General features: G+C 34.7%; 1 protein-coding gene across 1 annotated transcript; it reads left to right on the top strand.

Moving 5' to 3' along the window:
- The first annotated feature begins 1,376 nt into the window (after window positions 1-1,376).
- On the top strand, window positions 1,377-23,897 carry gipc2 (GIPC PDZ domain containing family, member 2). The gene is made up of 4 exons (XM_015027987.1): window positions 1,377-2,026; window positions 17,811-17,996; window positions 22,712-22,892; window positions 23,740-23,897. Exons 1-4 carry the CDS (start codon window positions 1,751-1,753, stop codon window positions 23,880-23,882), a joined length of 786 nt encoding a protein of 261 aa, XP_014883473.1. The 5' UTR covers window positions 1,377-1,750; the 3' UTR covers window positions 23,883-23,897.
- Window positions 23,898-25,300: the final 1,403 nt, after the last annotated feature.

Raw genomic sequence — 25,300 nt, 5'->3', positions numbered from 1 at the left:
CAACGACAATTTACTGAAAGGCACCTCTTTTTGTTTACTTTATTCATGATTTCTTTTTTTGGTTGATTCATTGCATGTTTGGATACTTATTCTCTCTTCTTTTGGATGCTTTGATGTTGGAAGGATTTTTGCTCTCACATTTTTACTTTCAGACAGTCGTTATGATCTGTTACTGTGGCAACAAGGTATTGTTTTTACAACTGGAAGCAGCTGATCAGCATCTGTAAAGCTCAAAAAATAGTTTGAACTATTACCCAAAATCTTAGAAGAGTTGAAAAGGAGGCTTGACCATAATGGATATTTCTCTCCTTTGGCCTGACAAAAATTTAAAATGGAGCAGCAAAAGGAAAGGAGGTAGATTAGCAGCAACTGACTGTGTCATCGAGGACATGTTACTGAGAAATAAGATCTCTACTGTCCAGATATTGAGCTGTAAGCATGTCAACAGATACAAGACTGTCATACAACAGTCTTCAGTCAGAGGCCTCTGCAGATTTGTTGCAAGACTGACTACTAGAGGAGAATCTTTTTGTTTACATCACAGTCTACGATACTTGGATTAAATGAAATATAATATTTAATTTCTCGTTGGGATACATATTTTTGATTTAAATTGAATAGATAGAAAATAAATTGAAGGAACTTATCAAAATCAACAGAGTTGGGTAGTTACACATACTTAATTGCATTTACTTGAGTAACTTCTTTGGAAAAAAAATACTTTTAGGAGTATTATTACTACTCTGCAGTTTTTACTTTTACTTGAGTAATTTTATTAGAAAGCATTTCTACTCTTACTTAAGTGAAATTTCTTGATTTTTCTACCCAGTGAATGAAAAACAAACATATTTTAACCCAGAATTCACCAGACACAGACACACAACTGCAGTTTTTGATCAAGTTTCATATGTTTTTTATTGACAGAAACTGATTTTTAAACATTTTCCTTTGCCATGATTTTGTTGTGTTTGGTTACTTTTATGAATTATTGTCATTTTCATCCTTAAAATAACAAAATTTCCACTTAATATGGCATGTTGGACCATCTCATTGTATAATTTTTAAATATTAAATGATTAATAAATTGATCAGTTATTCAGTTCTTGAGTAGACTTCTCACCAAATACTTTTTCTTTGTCTTACTTTAGTAATTTCTTGGACAGCTACTTTATACTTTTACTGATGTATTGCCACTCTTACTTTAGAACAATTTTTGGGTTCTCTACCCACTTGTGAAAATCAATAACAGAAATATAAATATAAATGAGTGTTTTTGTGGTTATATTCTCTTAGAACTCAATGTAAAAGTGTTTGTTCTCTTTGTGTTTCATTGTTAAAGGTAAACTAATTGTTTTGAGGCGGATCCAGTCCCTGTTGTGGCGCACAGGTGCCTTTGCTGATCCTGAGCTCTTCCCACTGCGCCTGCGTCCCACAACACGCTGACACACAAACAGAGGAGCTATTGTTGGCAGAGGACTGGGCAGCAGTCCGCAGGTTCGGTCAGGGTTTATCTTACCTGTGGAGATTTCGTGTGAGTTATTTTCAAGTTTCAAGAGAAAAAGAAAAGAAAAGAGCAGAAGTCAGAACTTGACTGCGCGCAGGTGAGGAGAGGGAAAACAAGTGTTGGCGGAAGGAGGACACCGAGGAGGAAGTAAATAAGGACGAACCCGACCGTTGGGCTCTGAACTCAACAGGTCAGCCTCATCTTCGGTGTCTTTCAAACGGAGCGGCTCGAAGCGACGACAGAAACATGCCGTACGGACCGTGGAAGAAGAAAAACAAGGCGACGAAGGAGCACTTGGTCGAAAACGAGGAGTTGAGCGGCGGACACGCAGGTGCTGGGAGCCTGGGTAAATCCGCCGTGAACGGAGCGGGGCTCCCACCTCCACCTGCCAGCTTGCGGCCCAAGCTGGTGTTCCACACGCAGCTAGCGCACGGCAGCCCCACCGGGAGGATCGAGGGATTCACCAACGTCAAGGAGCTCTACGGCAAGATAGCAGAGGCGTTCAATATCAGCCCTCCTGATGTAAGTAATAATAATATTACTACTGATAAAAAACTCACCTGTAGTGCGAGGTGGGCAGAGTTCCTATAATTGTATTCAAATAAGAGTAGCACGACTTCAACTTGTTTTTCCAACTACGGTAAAAGTTAAAAGTAGTCGTCCAAGAAATTACTCAAGAGTAAAAAGTCTACTCAAGTGCTGAGTGACTGACAATAATTTAATATTTAAAAATTACATACAGACCATCCAGAATATAAGTGGATATTTAGGTATTTTAAGGACGAAAATGACAATAATAGATATAAGTAACAAAATCAGGCAAAATAATTTTTTCCCCAAATCAGTTTCTTTCATTAAAAAAACGTATGAAATGTTAACAAAAACGGTAGGTCTGTGTCTGGTAAATTTTTGGTTAAACCATGTTTGTTTTTCGTTCAGTGGGTAGAGAATTCAGAAATGTTACTCAAATAAGAGNAGAANTGCTTCATAAGGAAAGTACTCAAGTAAAAATAAAAAGTACAACATAGTAAAAATACTCCTAAAAATACTCCGCCCCCAAACCCCAGAAATGACTCCAGTAAATGTAACTAGTCACTGCATATATATGCTGTTACATTAATTATTACCTCCATCACCTGAAGCAGTACTTTTGTTTTCAACTTGTGATGCACCAATCCAATAATCACTGATCAATACAAGCCTGGTTTCAGTTTATCAACCTTGGGCAGAGATAGAAAAGGGAAAAAAAACAATATTCCCCTTTATTTATTGAATAAGCATTGATTGAAGCTGTTCCTGGTCAATAACAATCTTTGTTTTCTTCGTGGTCTGACCAGCTAATAAAACAATGGCTGATTCTATCTCTTACAGATTGATTTGTGCATTTATTAAATGTGTCAAATCTTGAGAACACCTACTTTTTCAGCTTTCAGGCATGTTTTTTCATCTAATTTTTTTTAAGCTTTTGTTACATAAATGGGGAGAATCTTGGAATAATTTTATTTCTGTTGATACTGCCTCTATCTGGAAACCTACTGCACTTTCTATCTCGTGGTAAATGTTCATTACACTTGATTGTTTCAGTAATTAATATTTGAGCCAACCTAAGCTAAAAAAATCACTTGCTTTTTGCTGCATTCAAGTGTTGAAGGTGGAGTTACAGAAAGTACACAAAGCTTTCTTACAATGCTTTTTTTCTAGAAAGCTTTACAATTTTTTCTGATTAGGTTTTAAATAATTATCCTTAATGTATTTATAATTTTTGAAATTCTAATTTAGATTCTGTTGCTACTTGATTAAAAAAAAAACTTCAACATCTTGTTACCTTTTCACAAAGGATTTCACACCTGAAATATAAATCTGCCCAAAAGTTATTAGCATGTTGCTTCACTCTTAATAGCTTTACTATAATACCAGTGGATTAAGCATTTCCTGCATCACACCCATTTACATGTGTCAACACCAATTAGGTGGACAATGATCAAAATCTGTTGATTTACTTTGAACATTTTTATTGCTCGAAAATTGAAATTGAAATCGAAAACTCCCTCTGCTTTTAATCTGGAAATATGTCAGCTGACAGCATGTTCTTTGCTGAACATCTAATTAAATTATGTAATTTATTACACAAAACATTAATTAACTAGTGGTAATCTTCTGCTACTCTTGTTTTTTGTTGTTGAGAAAGACTTTGCAGCACAATTTTTTTGTTTATGGGAAATATTTACTTGATCTAATTATATGATTAAAACAGCCTTAAGGAAAATTAGTTTGGATGTGTTATAAGCCTTAAGGAATAAATCAAAATCAGCAAGTCACACCTTAAATAAGAAAAATGGAACAGGTATTGCATGAGGTTGGTAACCTTTTTCTACTTTATACATGTGTACTCATTATTTTTATGTCCTTGTTGTTGAGTAATTCTGATTTAATATGTCTAAATCTCAGGTATAATCTTAACTTTCTGAAGATTTTACATTACTCCTTCTTTCCTTTGATTGTAGTTCTCATCCTGATTTAAAAATCAAGGCATTGGATGTCTGTTGATTGCATTTTATTCAGACATTTGTTCTTTTTGTTATATTATTCCTTTTATTTTGAGCTGAAATTTTCATTTTTCATCATAAAAGATATCTTAGTTGGCTGAAATGAGCTGACTCTATAGATTTTGTGGTGGTGACATTTTAAGCATCTACCAGGAGATGTCTACCTGAGTGTATTTTTTTTTGTTAGTTTACACAGAGTCCTTCTTTGTATTTTTTTGAGTAATTTTAGTCGTGATTGTATTTAAAAAGGATAATCATGACTTATCATCTGATTGATATATTCTATCTAAATGTGAATATTGAATTCCCAGTCGGTTGTGATTTTTATGTTTCTCTCTCTATTTGTTAAATGCACATTTTAGTTGCTACCGTCTCCATTTAGTTTTTATTCATCTATGTAGGAATGCTTGTATTGTTCTTAGTGGTAAGCAGTAAAATGTTAGTGTAGGTATTTATAAAGGTACTGAACTTTTACTGTGATATTGCAGGAAGGAATGAAAGAACGCAGTTTAATATGTAGCTCTTCTCAGAAACGGCTCCTGTGCTGGACATTAAGTCAGCTTTGTGTCATGTCTCCAAAGACACGCCTAGTCAGCTCTTTCTGGCCTGCCTCACCTTTTACACCTGAAGTACTGAGAGTAATCTTTGTCCCTTCTCCGTATGCCGTCACCGGATACCTTCCAAACTAAACGTATCTATATTTAGTCGTAGTTATCGTGTTTATTCAGCATCAGGTTCCAGTAGATGCGAGGGGAAAAAAAGCTGTACATGGAGGTCCTGGAAACAAAAGCAGGTTCTGTGTCTGTCCTTTGAGGTTGAACTATCTAAGCTCTTCTTTTGAAAGGGGAGCATGAGCGGTATGTTTTGTTATGTCAAATATCTGAGCAGGAAACCATTAAGATCTGACTTTCATTGGTTTACAGTGAATCACGCAGTTTGGTTAGTGAAGCATCAGTTTTTTAAAGTCATCAACTATTTAAATGTATCCCTAATGAGTCCCAACTCTGTCTTTTTTTTGTTTTATCTGAATGGGACAGCGGCGGTTTTTCTATGGCTGATTGTTCCACTGAGTCTGTTTGTCACGCTCATTAGGCTTTTCCTGTCTGAACTAGTTTTACTGAAGCTGCCTCAGTTTGTTCTTCTCACAGTGACAAAAGACTTTTGAACAAGTTGTATTGGAAGACCAGCGGAAATGATGAATGAAGGAATAGTTTGAAACGTTTACTCACCTTTTTAATGTGAATATAGGGCAGAAAGCCATTGTCTTCACAGCTGAGTATTCACTTCAAGTCTTATTTTGTAGATATTTGCAAGCAACTAAAAGTGATTTGGAGAAAATTCTTCAAATCAATCAGATTGTGAGACAGACCTTTTGATAGACTTTGGTTATGTTCACAAAGCAGGAAAATGGGACCAAAATCCACTTTTTTTGCAATCCTTATTCAGCTTTTTCATGACATTCTGAACAACCCAATTCCAAGTTTTTAATTGATTTTTTTCACCCATCAAAAAACTGGATTGGTGCCATTTTCATATGTAGTGCCAAATCAGATACATATCCGATTGATTTTAAGGTATCTGCAGTCTGTACAGTCATGTCGCATTTTTATGTCATTTTATGCCACTGGATTAATTATTACCTCCATCACAACCATTTATATTAACTGTTTCAACACAAATCAGTTGGACAATGATCAAAATCTGCTTTGTTTTCATTGATTTGCTTTGAAAATCCAATTTTTATTCATCTGAAACGCATCAACAGTGAAAACTCCCTCTGCTTTTAGTTTGGAAATATATCAGCTCACAGCATGCTCTTTGCTGAACTTCTAGTTTAGCTAAAATCATATAAATGTTTAAACATAAAAATATTTAATTGGTGATAATCTCGTGCTACCTTTGTTTTCTGTTGTTTGACATAGCAGCATCTTTTTGCTCCATCTAATTATACGATTAAAACAGCATTAAAGACATTAGTTTGGATGTGTTACAAGCCTTCAAATCAAAAGATCACATCTTAAAGAAAAAAATGATTTGCAACATGTCATAATTCTGCAGCAGAAGAAGCCAAATGTGGTAAAACTGGGTTGTAAACAATGGCTGAAAATTATAATTATGATCTTATGGAAGAAGCTACTGAAGTGCAACTGATCACAATCAAACCACTGTTGGCTCTGACTTCACATCCAAACACACTTCTTCACAGACGTTGCAGTCAGTGCGTCACAAAAAGTCGTTTCTATTATTTGTTCTTTCTTTTTATTAACGTCCTTCATGTTATGATCTTGTGTTGGCTCCCAATGTCAATAAACCCTAAAATTAATCCATAAACGACTCCATCCATTATTACTTCCATAAACAATTTGCTTCTGTGTGATGACAACTAGTTGGAATCATAAATTGTTCACACAGAAGTTCAAATGCCGACACGTTTAATTTAGCATTAATATGAACAAAAAACATTGGATTTCATCAAATCTGAATTTAAGACCTGCAGTGTGAACATAGACTCAGTTCAGGCTCTTTCCATGCCTTGTCAATTTTCTTCACACAGTCATTTTCATGTTGATTTGGATGTTTTTGAAAAATGAAATCCTGCTTCATCTTCGTGTGTTTTCTAGCAGATACTGAAGGCTTTGGTTGTAAAAACGACTGGCACTGTGCATCCATGACTTCCTGTAACTTCAGATTATTCATGAAAAACTTACCATATACGCAGATTTCTTTTCAGTATCAAAAATATTCAAAATAAAAGGCAGCTTAGGAAGCTGAAACACCTAGACACAATGCGATTGGCTGCCGCTTACAAAGCAACCAATCAAGGAGCCCCATTCATTTTCTCTGCTGCTGATTGGCTGTAACCGACCGGAGAAAACCAGAGCTCTGTGTATGTTGGTTTCTGTGGTAGTGTAAAAAGATGTTTTAATGTAGATTAATGCATATTGAGATATATTTGATGTTAGAACCATTAAAATAAGCAGATACATATGTTTTTATGTTGTCTTTCAATATAAAAACATACCATTTACCCAAAGCTGTTCTCTTGGTACTGGTGGTCCACTGTATTTTAATTTGTTAATAACATCTTCTATTAAACTCTACATCCATTTGAAGAAAATAACCCCAGAGCATGATACAGTCACTACCGTGTTTCACTCTGGGTATGATTTTCATTTCCTGAAGTTGTTTTTAAGTTAAAAATGACTTCTTAAGCTGTAATAAAAAATAAATAAATAAATAAAGTTGGGCTTCGTCGGACATTAACACATTGTCCCATCAGGTCTTGGAAGATTTAAAAAGTTCTCCGTAGTTCAGTGTTTTGGAGAATATATGAGATTATTGCAGCATGAACAGAACCAGCTCTGAAGCTTTTTCAGTGTTCCTGACTCTTTCTTTGCTTCCTATCTGAACAGTTTCCATCTAGTCTTCTAGTTTATATTGACTGTGGAACCTTGTTTCTATCCTCATCCTGACCGATACCTTTAAACAATGTAATTCTTTTGATTTGTTGTAACCTCTCGGCAGTCTCTTAGAGGTGTAACTGTTATGTAGACTCACTAGAAGTCATGGTAGGTATGAATAGGGTGAATGCTGAAACTGAATCAAATGAGGCTTTAAATATAAAGTTGTGTACCTTAATGCATGTTATTGCTCTTTATTTTTAAGTTGATTTATGCAGCATATTTGTGAAATTAGCACAGGGAAGAAGAAAAAGGCCCATTTTATCACTTATTTTATTTACACCAGTGATGGTTATTTTTCATCCTTTACCATCTTATTGCAGCTTTAAACTGGATGTTTTATAAATCCTATCAGGGACTAGAACAACGTTTACATTTACAGGAACCAGTGGAGATTATTTTTCCATTTTGGCATGCAGAGAAAATAATTTCCTGCTTAAGTAATGCCTTAATACTTGCCCAGTGGGCAGGAGAGTAAAAATAATAGCTCAAATCTCAGGATGCTATCAGTATTATTAGTTAATTATGGCAGGCAGCTATTTAACTATTAAACTCATACAGTAGGAGTCACAGATATCCATGTTTGAGAAATCTAAAATGACTTATTACTTATTTAAATTATTTTGCCTCTTTTCCCTTTGGCAGCACACCCGGTAACTTTCCCCCCCCCCACAAATGTAGACTTTTAAAAACCTGAGACAAACGCGGAAAGATCTGATAGTGCTTGTTGTTAGACTGCACAGATTTGAGCACAGGAAGTCTCCTGTGTCCGGCTCTGTGGGGCCTGCCTGAAATCTAACCAGATAACTCGTCACATCTTCGTCCCAGAGGACTCAGACAAGCAGCTCTGCCCACCGAGCCTCCTCCCTTCACAAACACCACCAACGTTCAGCATATCTGTGATGGAACTGGACTTTATTATCGCTGGACAGAAGATGAAATCATCTTAAAGCTAGGTTTTTCCCAAACTGAAGTTCAGCTTTTCAGGAACAAAGCTATAAATGTAGTTTATTATTATTTGACTTATAAAAACCAACACATTTTTTCCACGGGTGCACCGATTTATCGGCCAGCCGATTTATCGGTGCTGATTTCCTACATTTTGGGAGATCGGCCGATTTTCACATGTGAAGCCGATCTTATCCACCGATGTTATCAACTTCTGCAAGGTCTAAAAATCAACCACTGTGCTTTTCTTTTCTCCTGTGAGAGACGTTAGACTGACAAACTGGCCGACCAGGTCCTGTCTGCACATTTACAGTTAATAATAGTCACCCCATTGTTGCCAATTCAACAACTTTCTTGATATATTGAGCAACATTTCAGACAAAAAAAAAATGGTATCGGCCAAAGTCGGAATCGGTGTGTTAGGCTTTTTTAAAGATCGTTAATCTGCGATTGGCCAGAAAACTGCAGTCGGTGCACCACTAAGTTTTTCCTTAATTGAAAGGCATGTTCAATGGTTTTTCTCAATTTGTAGAGCAGCTAAGAGAACTGGGCCTCTCTGCAATGTCACATTTATAGCACAAAAGTACAAGAAACGGATTAAAGATGGAAGATGAAGATGGATTAAAAATGTTACTTGTTTCATACCCGTTGACACTAATTGTAGCAATAGAGATTTGGTTTTAATAAAAAGATGATTTCTTGTTTTCTTGATTATTATTATTCAACTATAAAGAATATCTGATGCCACTTCTTAGAAAATGCATGTTGACCTCCGTTAGCCTAACAGTGTACAATGACATTTATGAACAAAAATCCACAAAAAGAGCTGATATATTAGAGCTATGCTAGCATACTGTGACTATACTGGGATTTATTTTAACTAGGCATTAAAATGTTGATTAAAAATACAATTTACAGCTTCAGCTATTGAAATTTTATGCACAGCTGTCAAATCCAGTCTGCACTCAAAACTAAATGAAAAGACGGTTTCACAATGAGCATCAGTCATTATGACTGTGACATCTGTTTTATCCGCTGGGTTCGGACTAACAGAAAACCTGGCCAGTATTACTAATAACACATTTTAGTGAGCAATAAATCAAGCTGGTAATTTAAAATTAAACGACAAACATATCAGTCAATTAAGATTTTTTTGGGGGGCTATTTGTGCATATAGAGGCTGTAATGTAAATAAAGAGAAAAAAATAACAATTTGGGGCAATTTTGTTAAAAAAAAAAAGGTTGCTTGTTCCAATAGTTTCATGAATCAGTTGTAAAAGAAAATAAATGCATGTAAATTTTCCTTTTGGTGTTGAATTTCCACGGCATGAGAACCCTGAGTAAAACTCTCACAGTATTTACATAAAAAATAAAATAAAATGTTTGTTACTTTGGTCTCCAACATGTCCACTGTGACATTTTGTGACCAAAATCTGACTGGTAAACTTTAATTCATTACTCCTTTTAAGACAGCAGGTCAGACTGCAGCGGTTCCATCAACACATCAAGACTCGTGATTATTTTTTAACAAACTGGCAGCAGCTAACAGCATCTCATTGTTTTCTTTATCTGGAACTTATTTGTTGTTATCTTAATAATAATGCATTATTAAATTAGTAATAATTTATTAAATGATGCATTATGTATTAAATAATAAATGTAATTATTTATTAAAATAATGCATGATTTGTTATTTTCATGAATATATAAACTCATGATTTGTAATACATTTATTATTATAACTTTATTATAATTTCTAATAATTATATAACTTTGAATATATAATTTATGTATAAGTTATATACTATATAACTTATAAAATATATAAATGTAATGAGTAAAATTGATTTTAATCATTAAATTTTACTGAGTAAAATTTAACCCAAGTTAAAGTTTAGATTAACATATTTGCATGTGTATATTTGTTTATCACATTTATTTATGTGTTCTGTATTTATAGCAACAAGGTTTCTTTCTAAAACCCTCAAACGGGTCAGATGCACTGATATCTGTGAATCGGTCTGGAGTTTCTACGGCGTTGGGTCACAGAATAAGCTGTTTCTATGTGGCTCAGTTCAAGGTCTGCGTTTTAATGGCCGTGCAGCTGGAGAGTTTCAGGTGTGGCTCCTGGACTTTGCCTCCTGTCCACCTGGTTACCTGAAAGCACACATGAATTTATTTGCCTGCCATTTGAATTTCTGAGCTGTGGTTGCTGGAAAGAGCCGCGCTTGCCAGTAGTTTCTGTTTTGCAGATTTCAGATGGCCGTGCGCGCGTGAGTGAGCCCGGCCAGACGTTTAACTGGGGGCTTCGGGGGATTAGGTTGAACAATCCCATCTGGGCGTCTGCCTGTTTTTTCTTGCATTAACCAACTTCCTGAAGTGTAAATAAACAAGAAGTTAATTTAGGTTAAACTCAAATTACCCATTTCTTTTATTTCCAACATACTTGCAACAGGATGTTTAATCATTACCCAAAAAGTTTTACTCGAGTAAGAATAGTACTAGTACTGCAACATATTTTTATTACAGTAAAAATAACAAGTAGCCGTCCAAGAAATCACTCAAGTAAGGGTAAAAAAAGTCTACACAAGCACTGAGTAACTGATCAAATTATCAATCATTTAATGTTTAAAAATTACAGAATAAAATGGACTAAAATATAAGTGGAAATTTATGTTTTTTTAAACCCAAAATGACGATAACTTATGTAAGTAACAAGATTAGGCAAAATAAACATTTTTCCAAATCGGTTCCTTTCAATTAAAAACTGATAAAGCTGCAGGTGTGTGTCTGTGTCTGGGAAATTTTTGGTTAAAATATGTTTGCTTTTCATTCAGTTGGTAAAAAAAAATTCAGAAATTTTACTCAGGTAAAAGTAAAAATACTTCATAAAAAAACTACTCATGTAAAAGTAAAAAGTACAGCATAGTAGAAATACTCCTAAAATAATATTTTTTCCAAAAATGTTACTGAAGTAAATGTAACTAGTTACTTCCCAACTCTGTGGATATTTTGTTACAAATATAGTTACTGATTACTTTTCTCTTCTTAACCTTTGAGTTTTGCTGCAAATATGTTTGAGCTATTAGTTGTTCAGTTTAAAACAGAATCAAATGGTCTTTTAACTGATTGTGTAACAAATAAACATAAGTTTCTTATGAAGCTGTTAATGGTAGAAATGTAAAACAATGTCATCGAACAGAATATATCAGGAAATTAAGGCAGCATCCGGAATAAAGTTTCACACAAAAGAAGTTCTTTAAATTTAAAAAAACAAAATTGTAACAACATTAATAGTAATAAAACTGTACAAGGTTTGTCATGAGGAAATGCAAGTTATCTAACCTTCCGTCTTGGATATGTCGGTGTTTTATTAACCTGCCTATTTGTCCTTATCAGTTGTTACTTAACGTATTTGAACTTTTGGCCATAGGACAAACTGAGCATAAAAAAATGGCTCAGAAATCTGAATCCGACTTACTTATTTTTAATTTTTTTCATTAAATCAATTAGGACTTAAAAAGAAAAAACATGTTCTGTCTATACCAACTAATTAACCAGGAGCATTTACTTTTCTGAACTCGATAAGTATCTTGTAAATGTCAGCTATATATGCTGAGGTGCGTAAATTTAGATAATCTTGTATTTAGGAGTGCATAGTTTGCAGTTTCCTGGCTGATCACCAATATTTAAAAAGCCTGATTTGCTGATTCTGATTTTGGCCGATACTCATTTTTATTTATTTACTCACTCATTTCTTTCATCTTAAAGTTGCTAAATATAGCAAGAAAGTTGGTAAGTTGACGGCGTGGTCTGTCCGTCGGCCCTCGCTCATCGCAGAGCAGAAGGGAACAGCTGCTGATTTCTCAGACCTTCGTGGAGGCAGATAAGATCGGTGGATAAGATCCACATGCAACGGCCAGTCTCTGACACTTAAGTAATCAGTAAACCCTTACTCGTATTCACTTCATTTTCTGTTGGATTCAAAACTGCTTCTTCCATTAAAAGAAAACTTTAAATCTTTTGAAATAAAAACTGGAATCGGTCAAAATCTAACCTGGCTTGTAAAACCTGAAGATGAACTGGAAATTAGTTTAGGCCAAGAAAAGCCAGATTGGTGCATTTCCATATTCTAATACAGAGAGCATGAAAAAGTGAGTTATAGGCCGACTGGATGTAGTAATTGATGTAGGTCATTGTTTAGGCGGAGCAGGTTTGGAAAGTAGCACATGGTTCTGATTGCTGTCTGCGTTTAAAGCAGATTCAGCTGAAATCTGAAACAGAAAGTCAGAGTTGTTGCCTTTTGGGCGTGGCGATGTGAGAATAGGGCTCAACCTCAGGTAAACAGAGAAGCTAATCACCTCTTTTTGTTCAAGGAAATATTTTCACTTTTAAATCAATAAAAGTGAAAATATTTTCGCTTTTAAATCAATAAAAGTGAAAATATTTTTGCTTCCTGCTACTTCAGGAAGCAGAAGTAAATATTACATTTTGCTTTCTTATGATTTTTTTTTCCCGGTTCTGGTCTGATTTTATTCTGTTATCTTCATATTAAATGCATTATTATAGTTGTCACCATCTTTTAGGACATATTTCTCTCCTGTCTGTAGTTTATAATAATGCACTCAGGCCTATTTGTAGATTTTTCTGTGGATCATGACTCCAAATTATTTGCGTAAAATTTGTCTATTTGTGGGTTTTCCTAAAGGAAATGCAGCTTGGGAAGTGGAAAATATCTAGTAGCAGTGCTGCTTGACACACTATTGGCTGGTACTGGGGAAACAGCCAATCAAGAAACTTCCTTGCTGCTGATTGGCTGTAACCTGAAGAGTGGCGATAAGGAAGAAAGCAGATATTAGGATAGGTGGTAGTGTGTAAATGGTTTGCATTGTGTTCATTAAGGATTATTAAGATGTATTTGGTGTTTGAACTAATAAAATAGATGGTTATAATCAATTTTAAAGGGTGTCTCAAATATTTATGCATTTCAGCTATTTGTGGTTCTGGTCCGTAACCCCAACAAGTACCAGCAGAAGTCGGTAGAGTGAAAGTAGCACTCTTTCAACATATTTTTATTAAATTAAAAGTAAAAAGAAGCTGTCCAAGAAGTCACTCATGTATGTGGTAAAAAGTCTCTTCAAGTACTGAGTAACTGATCAAATTATTAATCATTTAATGTTTAAAAATTATACCACCAGATGGACCAAACATATAAGGTTAAGTGAAATATTTGGTATTCTAAGGACCAAACTGACAATAACTCATGGAAACAGCAAAAAATAAAATCAGTCAAAATAAAATGTTTCCAATTCAGTTTATTTCAATAAAATACATATGAAACTTTAATCAAAACTGCAGGTGTGTGTCCAAGTCCAGTGAATTTCTGGTTAAAACATTTTTATTTTTCATTCAGAGGGTAGAAAATTCAGGAATGTTGCTCAAGTAAGAGTAGAAATACTTCATAATAAATTTACTGAAGTAAAAGTGAAGAGAGCAGCCCAGGAAAAATTTTCTTAAAAATAAATGTAACAAGCTACTCCTCAACATTATGTTTTAAAAATAAATGAGAGAGGATTGGTAAATTATTAACTTTTTTATTTTGTTATTTTTAAATCATTTTTATTACAAAAATATGTTTTTTCACCTTGATAACTGGTATATTGTATTCTTGTTTAGTTAGCTTAATAAACTGACTGGTTTGTAGTTTAAGTTAATCAGAAACAGGATTTTAGCCCAGATCAGGGAACCACCTTATTGTCATACCTGTTCATCTGTGTCACTTCCACAGTTTGGCAAATGATTGGCCAGCCTTAGATGCTGACGAAGATTTTTTCTGGGTTAAAACATACAGCTCACATCAGCAGTTCCTGTTAACTATTAAAACTACCAGACAGTATTAACAGTACATCAGTATTTCATACTGAGTATCTTCAACAAAACTAGTAAACACACTTTGTTTCTGGAAGGTTAGATTCACTAATCCTGGAGATGAATGTTTGTATTTGAGTTTTTTTCTGGGCGGTGTGCTGAGCACAAAGTATTCATACTATATACAGATTTAGGTTGTAATATTTTAGATTTTACCAATGAGTTTCTTCAGACTGTAAGTAAAATTAACTTGCCTGCTTATTAAAAATTAAAATATCCAGGACAGAAATTATAGGAATGATTTTATTGCTGAAATAGCAGTACAGATTTCTCCTTTTGTTATGCAAATATTAATAAAAAAAAGTAATCAATAGATCAGACCTACACTGTGTTGACATTAAGTCAAGCAGAAAGGTTTGCAAATGCATCCTTTGCTACAAATCCAATAAAGAAATGCAGTTTTTGTTGTTGCATTTTAGGCAATAAAATGTTTTCTTATTTAAAAAAATGTATTTACTTATTTGCATTTCCCTATGTATTTCTAATATTGAATAAAAAATTTGATCTGATTACTCGATCATCAGAATAATTGATAGATTATTATAATATAAAATATTATTTTGCACAGCCTAACATTGGTATTTAAATGGACAAACAATGATAATGTCTGATTAAGTTTAGCTGCAGCATAATATGACTGCATTACTGGTGTAAAACTAGCATTTTAAACTTTTCTGTCAGGATTATTATTTTTACATAACAAACAGAAGAAAGGTCAAGTCTTGGCAGCAGTGGACGATCTTTAATAGACCGGTAACGACGACAGCGCTCTTTAAGAAACACTTAGCAGCTGCTTAAGTTCAACACTTAGGAGTGTTTTTGCTACAGTTTCACCTTTTGTTCCCAAAGTCTGTAAAATGACAAGCAGCAAATTGAGAACTGTTCATCTTTAACAGTTCAACTTACAGTATTGGTCTGCAGTTAAAGATGCTGCAGAAGAAATTACTTGGTTTGTAGTGGTGTGATTAAATCATAAAGTCCAGAACCTATGTAATATTTCTGCTGCCTTGTTCCTGTTTTGTCTGATTTAAGGAGGCGGATTAACAGGAGTTGTTGGTGCGTAAGAAACGGGTTTCTTGAGATTGAAGTCGACATGGTTTAAGTGCAGAGTAAATTTCAGAGGGAGGTGCGTCGTTCGTCTCGTCTTACCTGTCTTCACAGGAAGAAAGAGTGATCCCTGACTGTGTGTGGGTGGAGATCTAAAGGAGAGAGTCGCTTTGATTGCAACATTACTGCTTGAAAAACGTCAATTTAAAAAAAATTTTTTTTTGCACCTACCTACATTAAGGAGAAGTATATTTTATTAAAGCTTAAGTTCAGGGATTCAACTCTCTCTTTGGAGAAATGTGACTTGCAGTTATTTAATCTGTAAAGTGTATTTTAAATTAATATGGAACCCAGATTTGGATTGTCGTCTTTCCTTCCTCATCAGAAGATATGAAATTAAATTCTGTTTCTATGCTGTCATAGCAATTTTCATCCACAACAATTGTCTTCATTGCTTTTTAACAGTAATATTGCCATTGGAAGGCTTTATAATGAGGCTTTGCTGAAACCAGTAAAACAGGGAGAACTTACAGGTGATTTGCCTTTGTTGACGTAGGTAAATGATTGTGTTATCATTTGCCTAAATGTGTCAGCAAATTTTTTGTTTACTTCCTCCTCTGCTTTAATTCACTTTTTATTGCACGTACAGGAGAGAAGCTGTGTGCATGTCTGGTTTGTTTGCATGTAGGCCCTTAAAATAAATTTTTATTGGCTAAAATGCAATAACACAGCATTGCTTCAGTGTATGCTGACCAGGTGAAGCTAAATAATCCCACTGAGTTCTGAGTACAACATATTTATGAACATAAATGCAAAATGTAAATCTTCTTTATATAGTTTTGACTTAATTTCTGCTCTTTATATGTTGTTCTTTTAGCAATTGACATTTTTTAAAGTCTGTATACTCCAGTTAATGATTAATCGATTACTAATATTACTAATTTAGTTGAAAATAATAATTTAAAAAATTGATTAATCGCCCTTAATCCGATTAATCGTTTTAGCCCTTACTTTTCTGTGTGGCCATTTGTTTAAACCTACCTTAAATTTGAATTGATATAAAATGGAAATACTTGAGTATGGATGAGTATGATAATGATTAATAGATTACTAAATTAGTTGACGATTATTTCAACAATCGGTTAATCACAATTCATTATGATTAATGCGATTAATCGCTTCAGCCCTACCTCTTGTGTGTGGTTTGTTTACATCATTTAGGTTTTTCCCTTAAGGTTTAGTTGATATAAAATGGAAATACTGAAGAGTAAATTGTTTTGGAATAGATTAAAGAGCAGCAATGGTTTCTTACAACCAAAATCTGACTTTTTGTAAAACCAAATATTTAGGGAGTTTCTTCAGGGTCATATTTAAACATATTTCAGTGTGTTGTTTTTTCTTTTTGCATGTGTTCAGTACCGGGGTTACATGCCGAACAGATTGCAACGAATCTCCCTCTGATTTGCCCTTCTGCCATGCGGTTCGCAGGGTGTTTGCTCCGTGCCACAGGTCGTGGGAGGTGCAGTAGCTGTTCTTGTGAGTCAAGTGTTAGAGCAGAGGCTTTCTCTGCAACGTGTGACATGAAGCGGCCGAGCAGGAGAAGGAGTTTAATGCAGCCTTGGTACGAGCGTAGGCGTCTCTTTGGTAATACTGTGGCCTAAGTGGAGACAAGTAGGGGGATGAGGCTTCTACACCCTCTCCTTTTATATCTCTCCCTTTTTTTAGTTTCTCTATCAGCAGTGGCCTCCCTCTGTTTTTAATCCTATTCTTTATAGTCTGGTAGCCCAAGGCAACGGACAAGGCCATGCTAGCTAATGTGTGCATGAGCAGCGCCTGTTGGTACACAAGCAACGCAAGCCTTGCTGACGAGGCCTGAGTGGATCACACTGTTTGTTCATTCTACCATGAAATCAGAAAATAACTCTTACTCTTTGTGTGTTTTCCTCAGAAATCAGCTCTTCAGTAAATCCAGTTTGGCTCGGATTTTCCCATAGTTGGTTGAAAAAGCAACAAAACATGTAGAACTTGATTCTCCAGATGAGTTAGCTCAGGATAAATGATTTACACCTCCTCAACGCTTTCGTCCTGGGGTTTCAGTGTCTGTGTTTGAAGTTTCTGTATCGTGTGCGCACTGATCAAATTTCTCTCGTCTCACCACCTTGGGAGGATATTTCAGTTACAAAGGTGTGAAGCCAGATTTTCACATTCCTTGCACAGAAGGGAAGGATGTTTCCCTCATTGACGATGGTGTTGGAGGATTGAAGACCACATAAATACTAATAACTTTGCAGTAATAGAAGCACAATCCTCTTTTTGGTTGGGATAAACTGTTATATATTGGTTAAATCATGTAATCTACACCTTGCATCTTCACAGATCCTGTTCTGTACCCTCAACACCCACAAGATTGACATGGAGAAGCTGCTGGGGGGGCAGATCGGCCTGGAGGATTTCATCTTTGCCCACATTAAAGGGATCAAAAAGGAGGTGGAAGTGTATAAATCTGAAGACGCCCTTGGCCTCACCATAACCGACAATGGAGCAGGCTATGCCTTTATAAAAGTAAGAAGAAAACCTTTTTTTTGCAAACGAGACGTTGGAGACATGTGAAAGCACCAACTGTGATGCAGTTACAGCAAACGTCTAGTAATGCTGTGAGCACAGCTTTTTAAATTTTTTTGTTTTTACAGTTGTATAATTGAGCACAGTGTCAGTTATTATGCAAAATTCACATTCTGGATGTTTTTCTACTTCCATTTGGGTTTCAGCTGCTTCTAAAAACAACCTAAGCACTTAAAAAAAAAAAACACCTGTCCATTTTTTGGCAACAAGTTAAATTTTTATGGTGTCTGGAAAATGAGCTGTTTTGAAAACCTCCGGATTGTTTTGCATATCTGATGTGGACTGCGCCGTTACCTAGCAACCCAAACTGAGTTCCAGAATATTTGGTCAGCTGTTTTTTCACTGTATGTGCTGTACAATGGCTGCTGGAAAAGACAAGTGTTTTTGTTGTGCTGTGTTCTTGTTGGTTGTGCGGGACGCTCCAGTTCTGCTTTTCAAAGATGTACGGTTGTATAATTGAGCATCTGTTTGCAGCCATTTTTACCTGTGAGTTTAGAGGCGTGGCCAGTAGCAGCTTATTAGGATTTAAAGTGACAAGATGCCCTAAAACAGCTCAAAATAGACATCAATATTTAAGAATTATATTGTTGCAAAAAATTTATTTGCAATTTGTTTTGTATTGCTCACAGACCTATCCTGACCTGTTCAGGGAAGCATAATAGGTCACTTTTAGGGAAAAAAATGGTATTGACCAAAACCGGAATGGGTATGTAAGGTTTTGTTTTTAAAATTGGTGACCGGCCAGAAAACTGCAATCAGTGCAGCATTAATCTGATGTATCTATTCTTTGTCAATATTATTTAGTCATTTATAAGACCGATTAAACCCCACTGACTTGTTAACATGTTCCCTACTGTAGAGTGTTTTCATTGTAACCTTGTAGAGCTTCACCATGGTGCATTCACGGACTGAGTGAAGATTGGATTTTTAATTGCCGACAGGTTGGTCAAAGGTCAGAGCTAAAAACCTGCAGATTGGGTTCACCAACCGATTTTTGCATCCATATTTATTATCCTGTTACACAAGTCATTATGCTGGTACCTTTATCATATTATTGATTCCAAACACTGACTGGTAAGCTATCACAATCTAACATTAAATAGGGTTTTTATAGTAACATGACAATTACGTCACAGGCACACATACATGCTGCATATTTGTCATTTTAAAAATGGTAAAATAAGAAAAAATGACAGTTTGAATGTATTTTTTCTGATAGCTTTAAACTTAATTCAGCTTTAATATTAAAAAGCTTCTTCCTGCCTGTCCTAAAACAAACATAAAACAGCAGAATCTCAGGACATTACAGTGTACTTTAAGTATTTTAGATAACGATACCTTCATCCGGTCCTCTCTATTCTGATATGACCTGAGTGCATTTCTTAAAAATGCAATCATGAAACACAGCTAAAATCTCAAGCTCTTATCTGGTTTAGTAATACAGGCCTGATATCTCTGGTCTCGACCAACTCGTTTCTTTCTTCTGGTAGCTTTTCAAACCTTTATGTGTTGTGAGTCATGATGCATTGTGATGTGTCACCTTGTGTAATGGTTTTATCCGAGGGATCAATCTGCTCACATGCGACATCATGTGCTGCTGCTGCTGCTCTGCAGCTCCACAGCCTGACAGGGACGACTGCAGGGCACAGACGTAGAGTTGTAACATGAGAAATATTAATAACTTGTTCTTTGAATATAATCTAGCAAGGCTGTCTGTATTTTTACAATATCTATTTACTAAATTGCAGAAAAAGCTATTTTGTTAACAGGTTTTATTTAGGGAAATGTTTGAATTTGTGTAGAAAATTATATAAGAGAGCACAGTTTGCAACCTGAAGACAAAAACAATATGCTGGGCTTGCATTTATTTATTACATTTACATTTAAAACATTGCTTAGTTTGTTATTTTATGCATGAAGTTTAATACCCAACAGCTTTCTTTCTGCACATTTAATACCCAACATCTTTCTGGCACTTGTAGAAACTTTCAGCCTTTGCCTAAACCTGCTTATCTTTGCAGAATCTTTGGGAGTCTTTTCGTTTGTTCATTCTTTCTTCCTTTCATTCTTTTTTTTCTTACTTTTGTGCTGTTGCATTTTTTTAGTTCTTCATTTCTACTGTTTGTTCCTTTTTTCTTCTTCAGTTTCTACGTTCTTCCTTGTGTCTCTTTTAATTTTTTCTTTTGTCCTTTTATTTTGTTTCATTCTTTCTTTACTTTCTTATGTCCTTTCTTTTATTTCTTTTTCATTTTTCTTTTTGTGTTCCATAAGTACTTTCTTTCCTTCTTTCTTCCTTCTGTCGTATCTTATTTTTCCTTTCATCCTTTTTTAGTCCTTTTGTTTTTCTCAATTTTTTTCTGTCGTTCTTTTTTTCTTTCATTTGTCCCTTTTGTTTTCTTTTTTTTTACTTTTGTCCTTTCTTTCATTCCTTCTTTCTTTCATTTTTTCTTTGATTTATTTCTTTTCCTTGCCTTTCTTCATTTTTGTTCTTTCTTTTGTTCCTTTTTTCTTGTCCATTTTTTCTTTTGTTCGTTCTTCCTATCACCCTTTTCCTGTCGTTCTTATTTTAATCTTTTCTTTCTTTTGAGGATTAGAACCACTGAACAATCCTCTTTCATATAAAACTCTGCATTCAGCTTCAACGTTTTTCTTCTTTTAATCTTAGCTGCATATTTAAGAGCCAAAACCTCATTTTGCTGATTCATCTCTCGCCTGTGATGTTCCAGTCTGCAGGTCATCATTTGTTAGTAAAAGCAGCATTCCTCTAGCCTCTAATTTATTTCTGTTTTATCTATTCCTCTGAAAACTGAACATGACCTAAAATTCCTCACTTCAACCTTTTAGTTCATTAATCTCAGTTTTCCTGATAAGAGTGAAATTTATTACCTCTGCTTTCTGGAAATTACAACTTCTTCACTTGTGTATGAAAGTCATCTAAACAGATCCAGTTAAAAAATGAAGGAATTCAGAACTGTTTAGATTCCCTTTGGAAAGCTTATAATAAAAACTCATTTCTACTTTGCTGTTTCAAACTAATTTCACATTTATTTTACACAAACATCTCGTGCATCAAGGAAAGCCTCACCTCCAAACATACTTCTTTTTTTAATTTGTTGGTCAGCAGGTTTTAGTTTATGATGGGCCTGAATCTTGGAGGTTCCTGGTTGTTTCTGGCCATCCTAACCAGTTTCCTTTCTAGCTGAACAGTTGGGTCAAATGTTTGAAAGTTGGATTCATTTTGGTGTTTAAGTTGGACTCTGATCCCAAGAAAACAACATTTTTAATGGATAGCTGGCTGTTGGCACCGCTAGCTAAAAATGTAGTTGTGCTAACACTAAAGCACTAATCATGAACATTAGTTTCACTAATGCTAAAGTGCTACACCAGCGTTGTATTAAGCTAAAGTTAAAGTGCTAACTTCAACCAGACATGTTGCAACACAGTATGTCGCCCTCACCAGGGTCAAAGTTGTTACTACACTTTAACCCTACCCTAACCTAACTTACCTGTAAGGTTGCACTTCAGGAAGTGATTCTTTGTAACAAACCTTTCACTCATGTTTTTAGTTTTATAGTTGTTGAATTTTGCTAATTCAGGACATCAGTAGATTTTAAACTGTTTACTGTGTAAAAATTGCAACCTCTACAGAGTTGCATTGTGGGTGCAGAATGTTGTTTGCTGCACTGGTGGAGAATGCACTGGAAAAATACAAAATCCTACCAAGTAATGTTGGTCTAGTTTCTAGTGTAAATATCTTAGTGCATTTGAAATAAGACAAAACTAACTTATTTTTAAGCAAAATATAAGAACTTGCTTTAAATCAATAATTTCTTAATATTGGTAAAAAGATATCAATTCCACTGAAAGATTATTGAACATGTAAGAAGATATTTTTCCCATAAGTGAAATAACCTGCCAGTGATACTACCACTTTTTCATCAATATTAAGGAATTATTGACTCTAAAAAAAAAAAAAAAACTAGAAAATATTACTTAAAAGTTACTCGTAAGTTAGGTTTCTTATTTCAAGTTTACTAAGATATGTGAACTAGAAACTAGACCAAAGTACTTGGTAAGATTTTGCCTCTTTTCAGTGTGAGGATAGGAAATGGAACTTCAAAATAAGAGCATCTAACTGAACGGTGGATGACCAAAACTTCAACATAGATGTTGAACTTTAGTCAACTGAAAGTTTGCAAACCAGCTAAGTAAATTAGCACTTTAGAATTTATCAGGGAAATTAATTTAGGGGAAGCTAAGTGCGATAAACATTTTCAGTTGGTGAAAAAAGGCAAAAGCACTAAATGAAAAATTAGCTAAGCTATTAGACGTGTGTGCACCATTGGAAGATGCTAATGTTACATTTTAACATGTTTGAGAATGTGTGGAGTGTTGTAAAAAACTGAGTCCAGAAAACAAGAAGATTTTAAAGAGCTTCACTATGATATCCAGCGCAGTTTACCGTATGCTAGAAAGTCTAACAAAACGTTTCTCTGCAACTTCCTGTGAACATTTATCCAAATGTAGATGAGAATGTAAATAGTTGAGCCTTTTTGCATTGCAGAAAAAAGCTAAAGTTTTACAATGTAAAATTGTTTTTAGTATCTTGTAGTCACATTCAATGCTAATCTGCCCTTCCTCTGCCTGCATGGCAGCGAATTCGAGAGGGCAGCGTCGCAGACGAGGTGAAGGTGATCTGCGTGGGCGACCACATAGAGTGCATCAACGGACGCAACATCGTCGGGACGCGGCACTACGAGGTCGCCCGCATGCTCAAAGACCTTCCCAAAAACACGACCTTCACCATCAAACTGATCGAGCCCATGAAGGCTTTTGGTGAGTTTGAAACGGACATGTCCAAGATGAAAGATACAGTTTTCATTTTAAAATGACCTTCTGTTACTCTTTGAAGTTTTAAGCATCATTTTCATAGATTGGATCTAACGATTATTCCATTGAATTGATGATTAATTGATTAATTGTATAGGAAAAAATTAAGCTTTTGTCACATTAAAAGATGCAAAATTGATTCAATTCAATTCGTTTTTTAAAACAAAAATATTATATTATATTATTGCCTAAAATGCAACATTAATTATTAATAATAATAATTTGGAAAGGCTTTATTGCCTCTCCAAATATGCAGTTTTTTCAGGAAATTGCCTATTCTTGAGTTTGCGATTAATCGATTACTAAATTAGTTGACATTTATTTCAATAATCGATTAATCATTTCCACCCTAATCATTGTAGTTCTACTATAGATTTGATCTGCAGATTGTTGTGGGTATTTATTGATTGATTGGACTGTTGTGATGTCACAGAATAATTGACTGATCATTTGAACTTTTCTTTAATTTCTCAAGCAAAATTGCTATTTTAGTGAGAACCACAATGATTAGAAACCAAACTGTAAACACCCTGCGAAGCCAAATATACGTTTTATGTTTATCATATGAAGGATTCATTAAAAGTATAACAAGATTTTATCCTTGGAGTAACATATTTTAGATGTAAATGCCAGATAATTTCTTTTTAGTCAGCAGCGTTCATTGTTGCACAGCAGTTATAAATAAAAAGTGACCAGGTGTTTGGCATTTAATGACTCACATCTTAGTCACAGACTAAGAAAGAAGTTTACATAAAACAGTTTTTTTTTCCTTAACGCTTTTCCTCTTTGACAGAGATGCTTGAGCCCAGGTCAAAGGGCAGCAAGCCGGGCAACGACAATAAGATCGGCACGGGGAGGAGCACGCTGAGACTTCGCTCCAAAGGTCCGGCCACAGTGGAGGACGAGGTATTTCATCCTTATTTTGTCCTTATATAACCAGCCACACAGTGATTAGATGATTCACTGCGATTTTAAAGGCTGCTCTGAATATTTATGCCTGAAGTTTCCTCCGTCGGCGGGTGACGGCTGAGCTCTGGTGTGAATGTCTGAATGAATTATTCCACCTTGGATTTGACGTTCTGACGTCAGGTTGTGTTATTGATGCTTTCTAAACTGTGTGGTTTTTATGTCAACTAGATCAGAGTTGGTTAGTAACTAGTTACATTTACTCAATTACATTTACTTGAGTAACTTTTTTTATATAAAAAATTTACTTTTAGAAGTATTTTACTACTTTAGCAAAAATATTCAGATTTCTCAAACATTTTCCCATTTTGTCAACTAAAACTTGTTTCTTTTGTGTTTTTTTTATATTAAAAAAAGTTAATGTTGCATCTGTATTAAGCCACTTTTAATCTCATACCTGATAATAAAGATTTGTATTTATTGGTGTAATTTAGTTTCAGACATAGTTGGGTAGTAATTACATTTACATGAGTAACTTTATTTCTTTTTTTTTAATATACTTCTAGGAGTGTTTTTATTGCATTGTATTTTTTTACTTGTACTTGAGTAATTTTATTATGAGGTATCGCTACTCTTAAGTCTTATTTGACTAAGATTTTTGGATTTTCTCCCCACTGAATGATGAGACACAGTTTTAACCAAAATTCAGTTTCCTAAGTTTTTTATTAAAACAAACTGATTTGGAAAGATTTTCTTTTGCCTGATTTTGTTATTTATATGAATTATTGTCCCTTTTGCTCTTAAAATGCAAAACAATTCCACTCAACTTTGTAATTTGGTCCATCTGATTATGTAATTTTTAAATATTAAATGATTGATCATTTGATCATTTACTCAGTACTTGAGTAAACTTTATACCAAGTACTGTTTTACTTCTGAGTAAAAATATGTCATAGTATCACTACTGTAACTTGAGTATATTTTTTGTGTTCTCTACTCGCCTCTGAACTAGATGCAGCTGTTTGTTGAGACAGAAATCACCTTCATTGTTCTTTAGCGAGGGAATTCAGGTGTATCAGCAGCAAAATGATGGGCAAAATATTTAAACAGAAAATGGAAATAAGCGGCTGTTGGAAAAAATGTCTGAATAAATTAGAAAGTGGTGATATTTCACTGAATCAAAACTGTGATCTTTGCTTCAGATTTTGATTTTTAGCTACTTCCGTTCACTTTGGTTTTGTTTCACAATGTTTTATGGAACAACAGCTCTGAAAGAATGGCAACACTGTTACTGTAGTGCAGTTAATATCATGTTATATCTAAATTTGTCTTCTACTCCTTTTATATCCTGTTAAAATAAATTTATATTTTATTGAAGCAGCATAATCACACTCTGAAAATTAGAGCAAAATCCATTATGTCGTTCAGCTTTTAAATATTTAGTGTGA

This window comes from Poecilia latipinna, unplaced genomic scaffold (assembly GCF_001443285.1).
Source record: "Poecilia latipinna isolate Pla-1442-1.1 unplaced genomic scaffold, P_latipinna-1.0 Scaffold112, whole genome shotgun sequence".
In the NCBI taxonomy this organism is placed as follows: Eukaryota; Metazoa; Chordata; class Actinopteri; order Cyprinodontiformes; family Poeciliidae; genus Poecilia; species Poecilia latipinna.
Note: the sequence above shows the minus strand (reverse complement) of the source record. Positions and strands in the feature narration are given on the sequence as shown.

What these genes read in the sequence shown, in the direction of transcription:
- gipc2 (XM_015027987.1), top strand. Translation starts at nt 1,751, where the DNA reads ATGCCGTACGGACCGTGGAAGAAGAAAAACAAGGCGACGAAGGAGCAC. An exon ending in TCAATATCAGCCCTCCTGAT is followed by an intron (nt 2,027 to 17,810) that starts GTAAGTAATAAT and finishes GCATCTTCACAG; the next exon opens with ATCCTGTTCTGTACCCTCAA. An exon ending in CGAGCCCATGAAGGCTTTTG is followed by an intron (nt 22,893 to 23,739) that starts GTGAGTTTGAAA and finishes CCTCTTTGACAG; the next exon opens with AGATGCTTGAGCCCAGGTCA.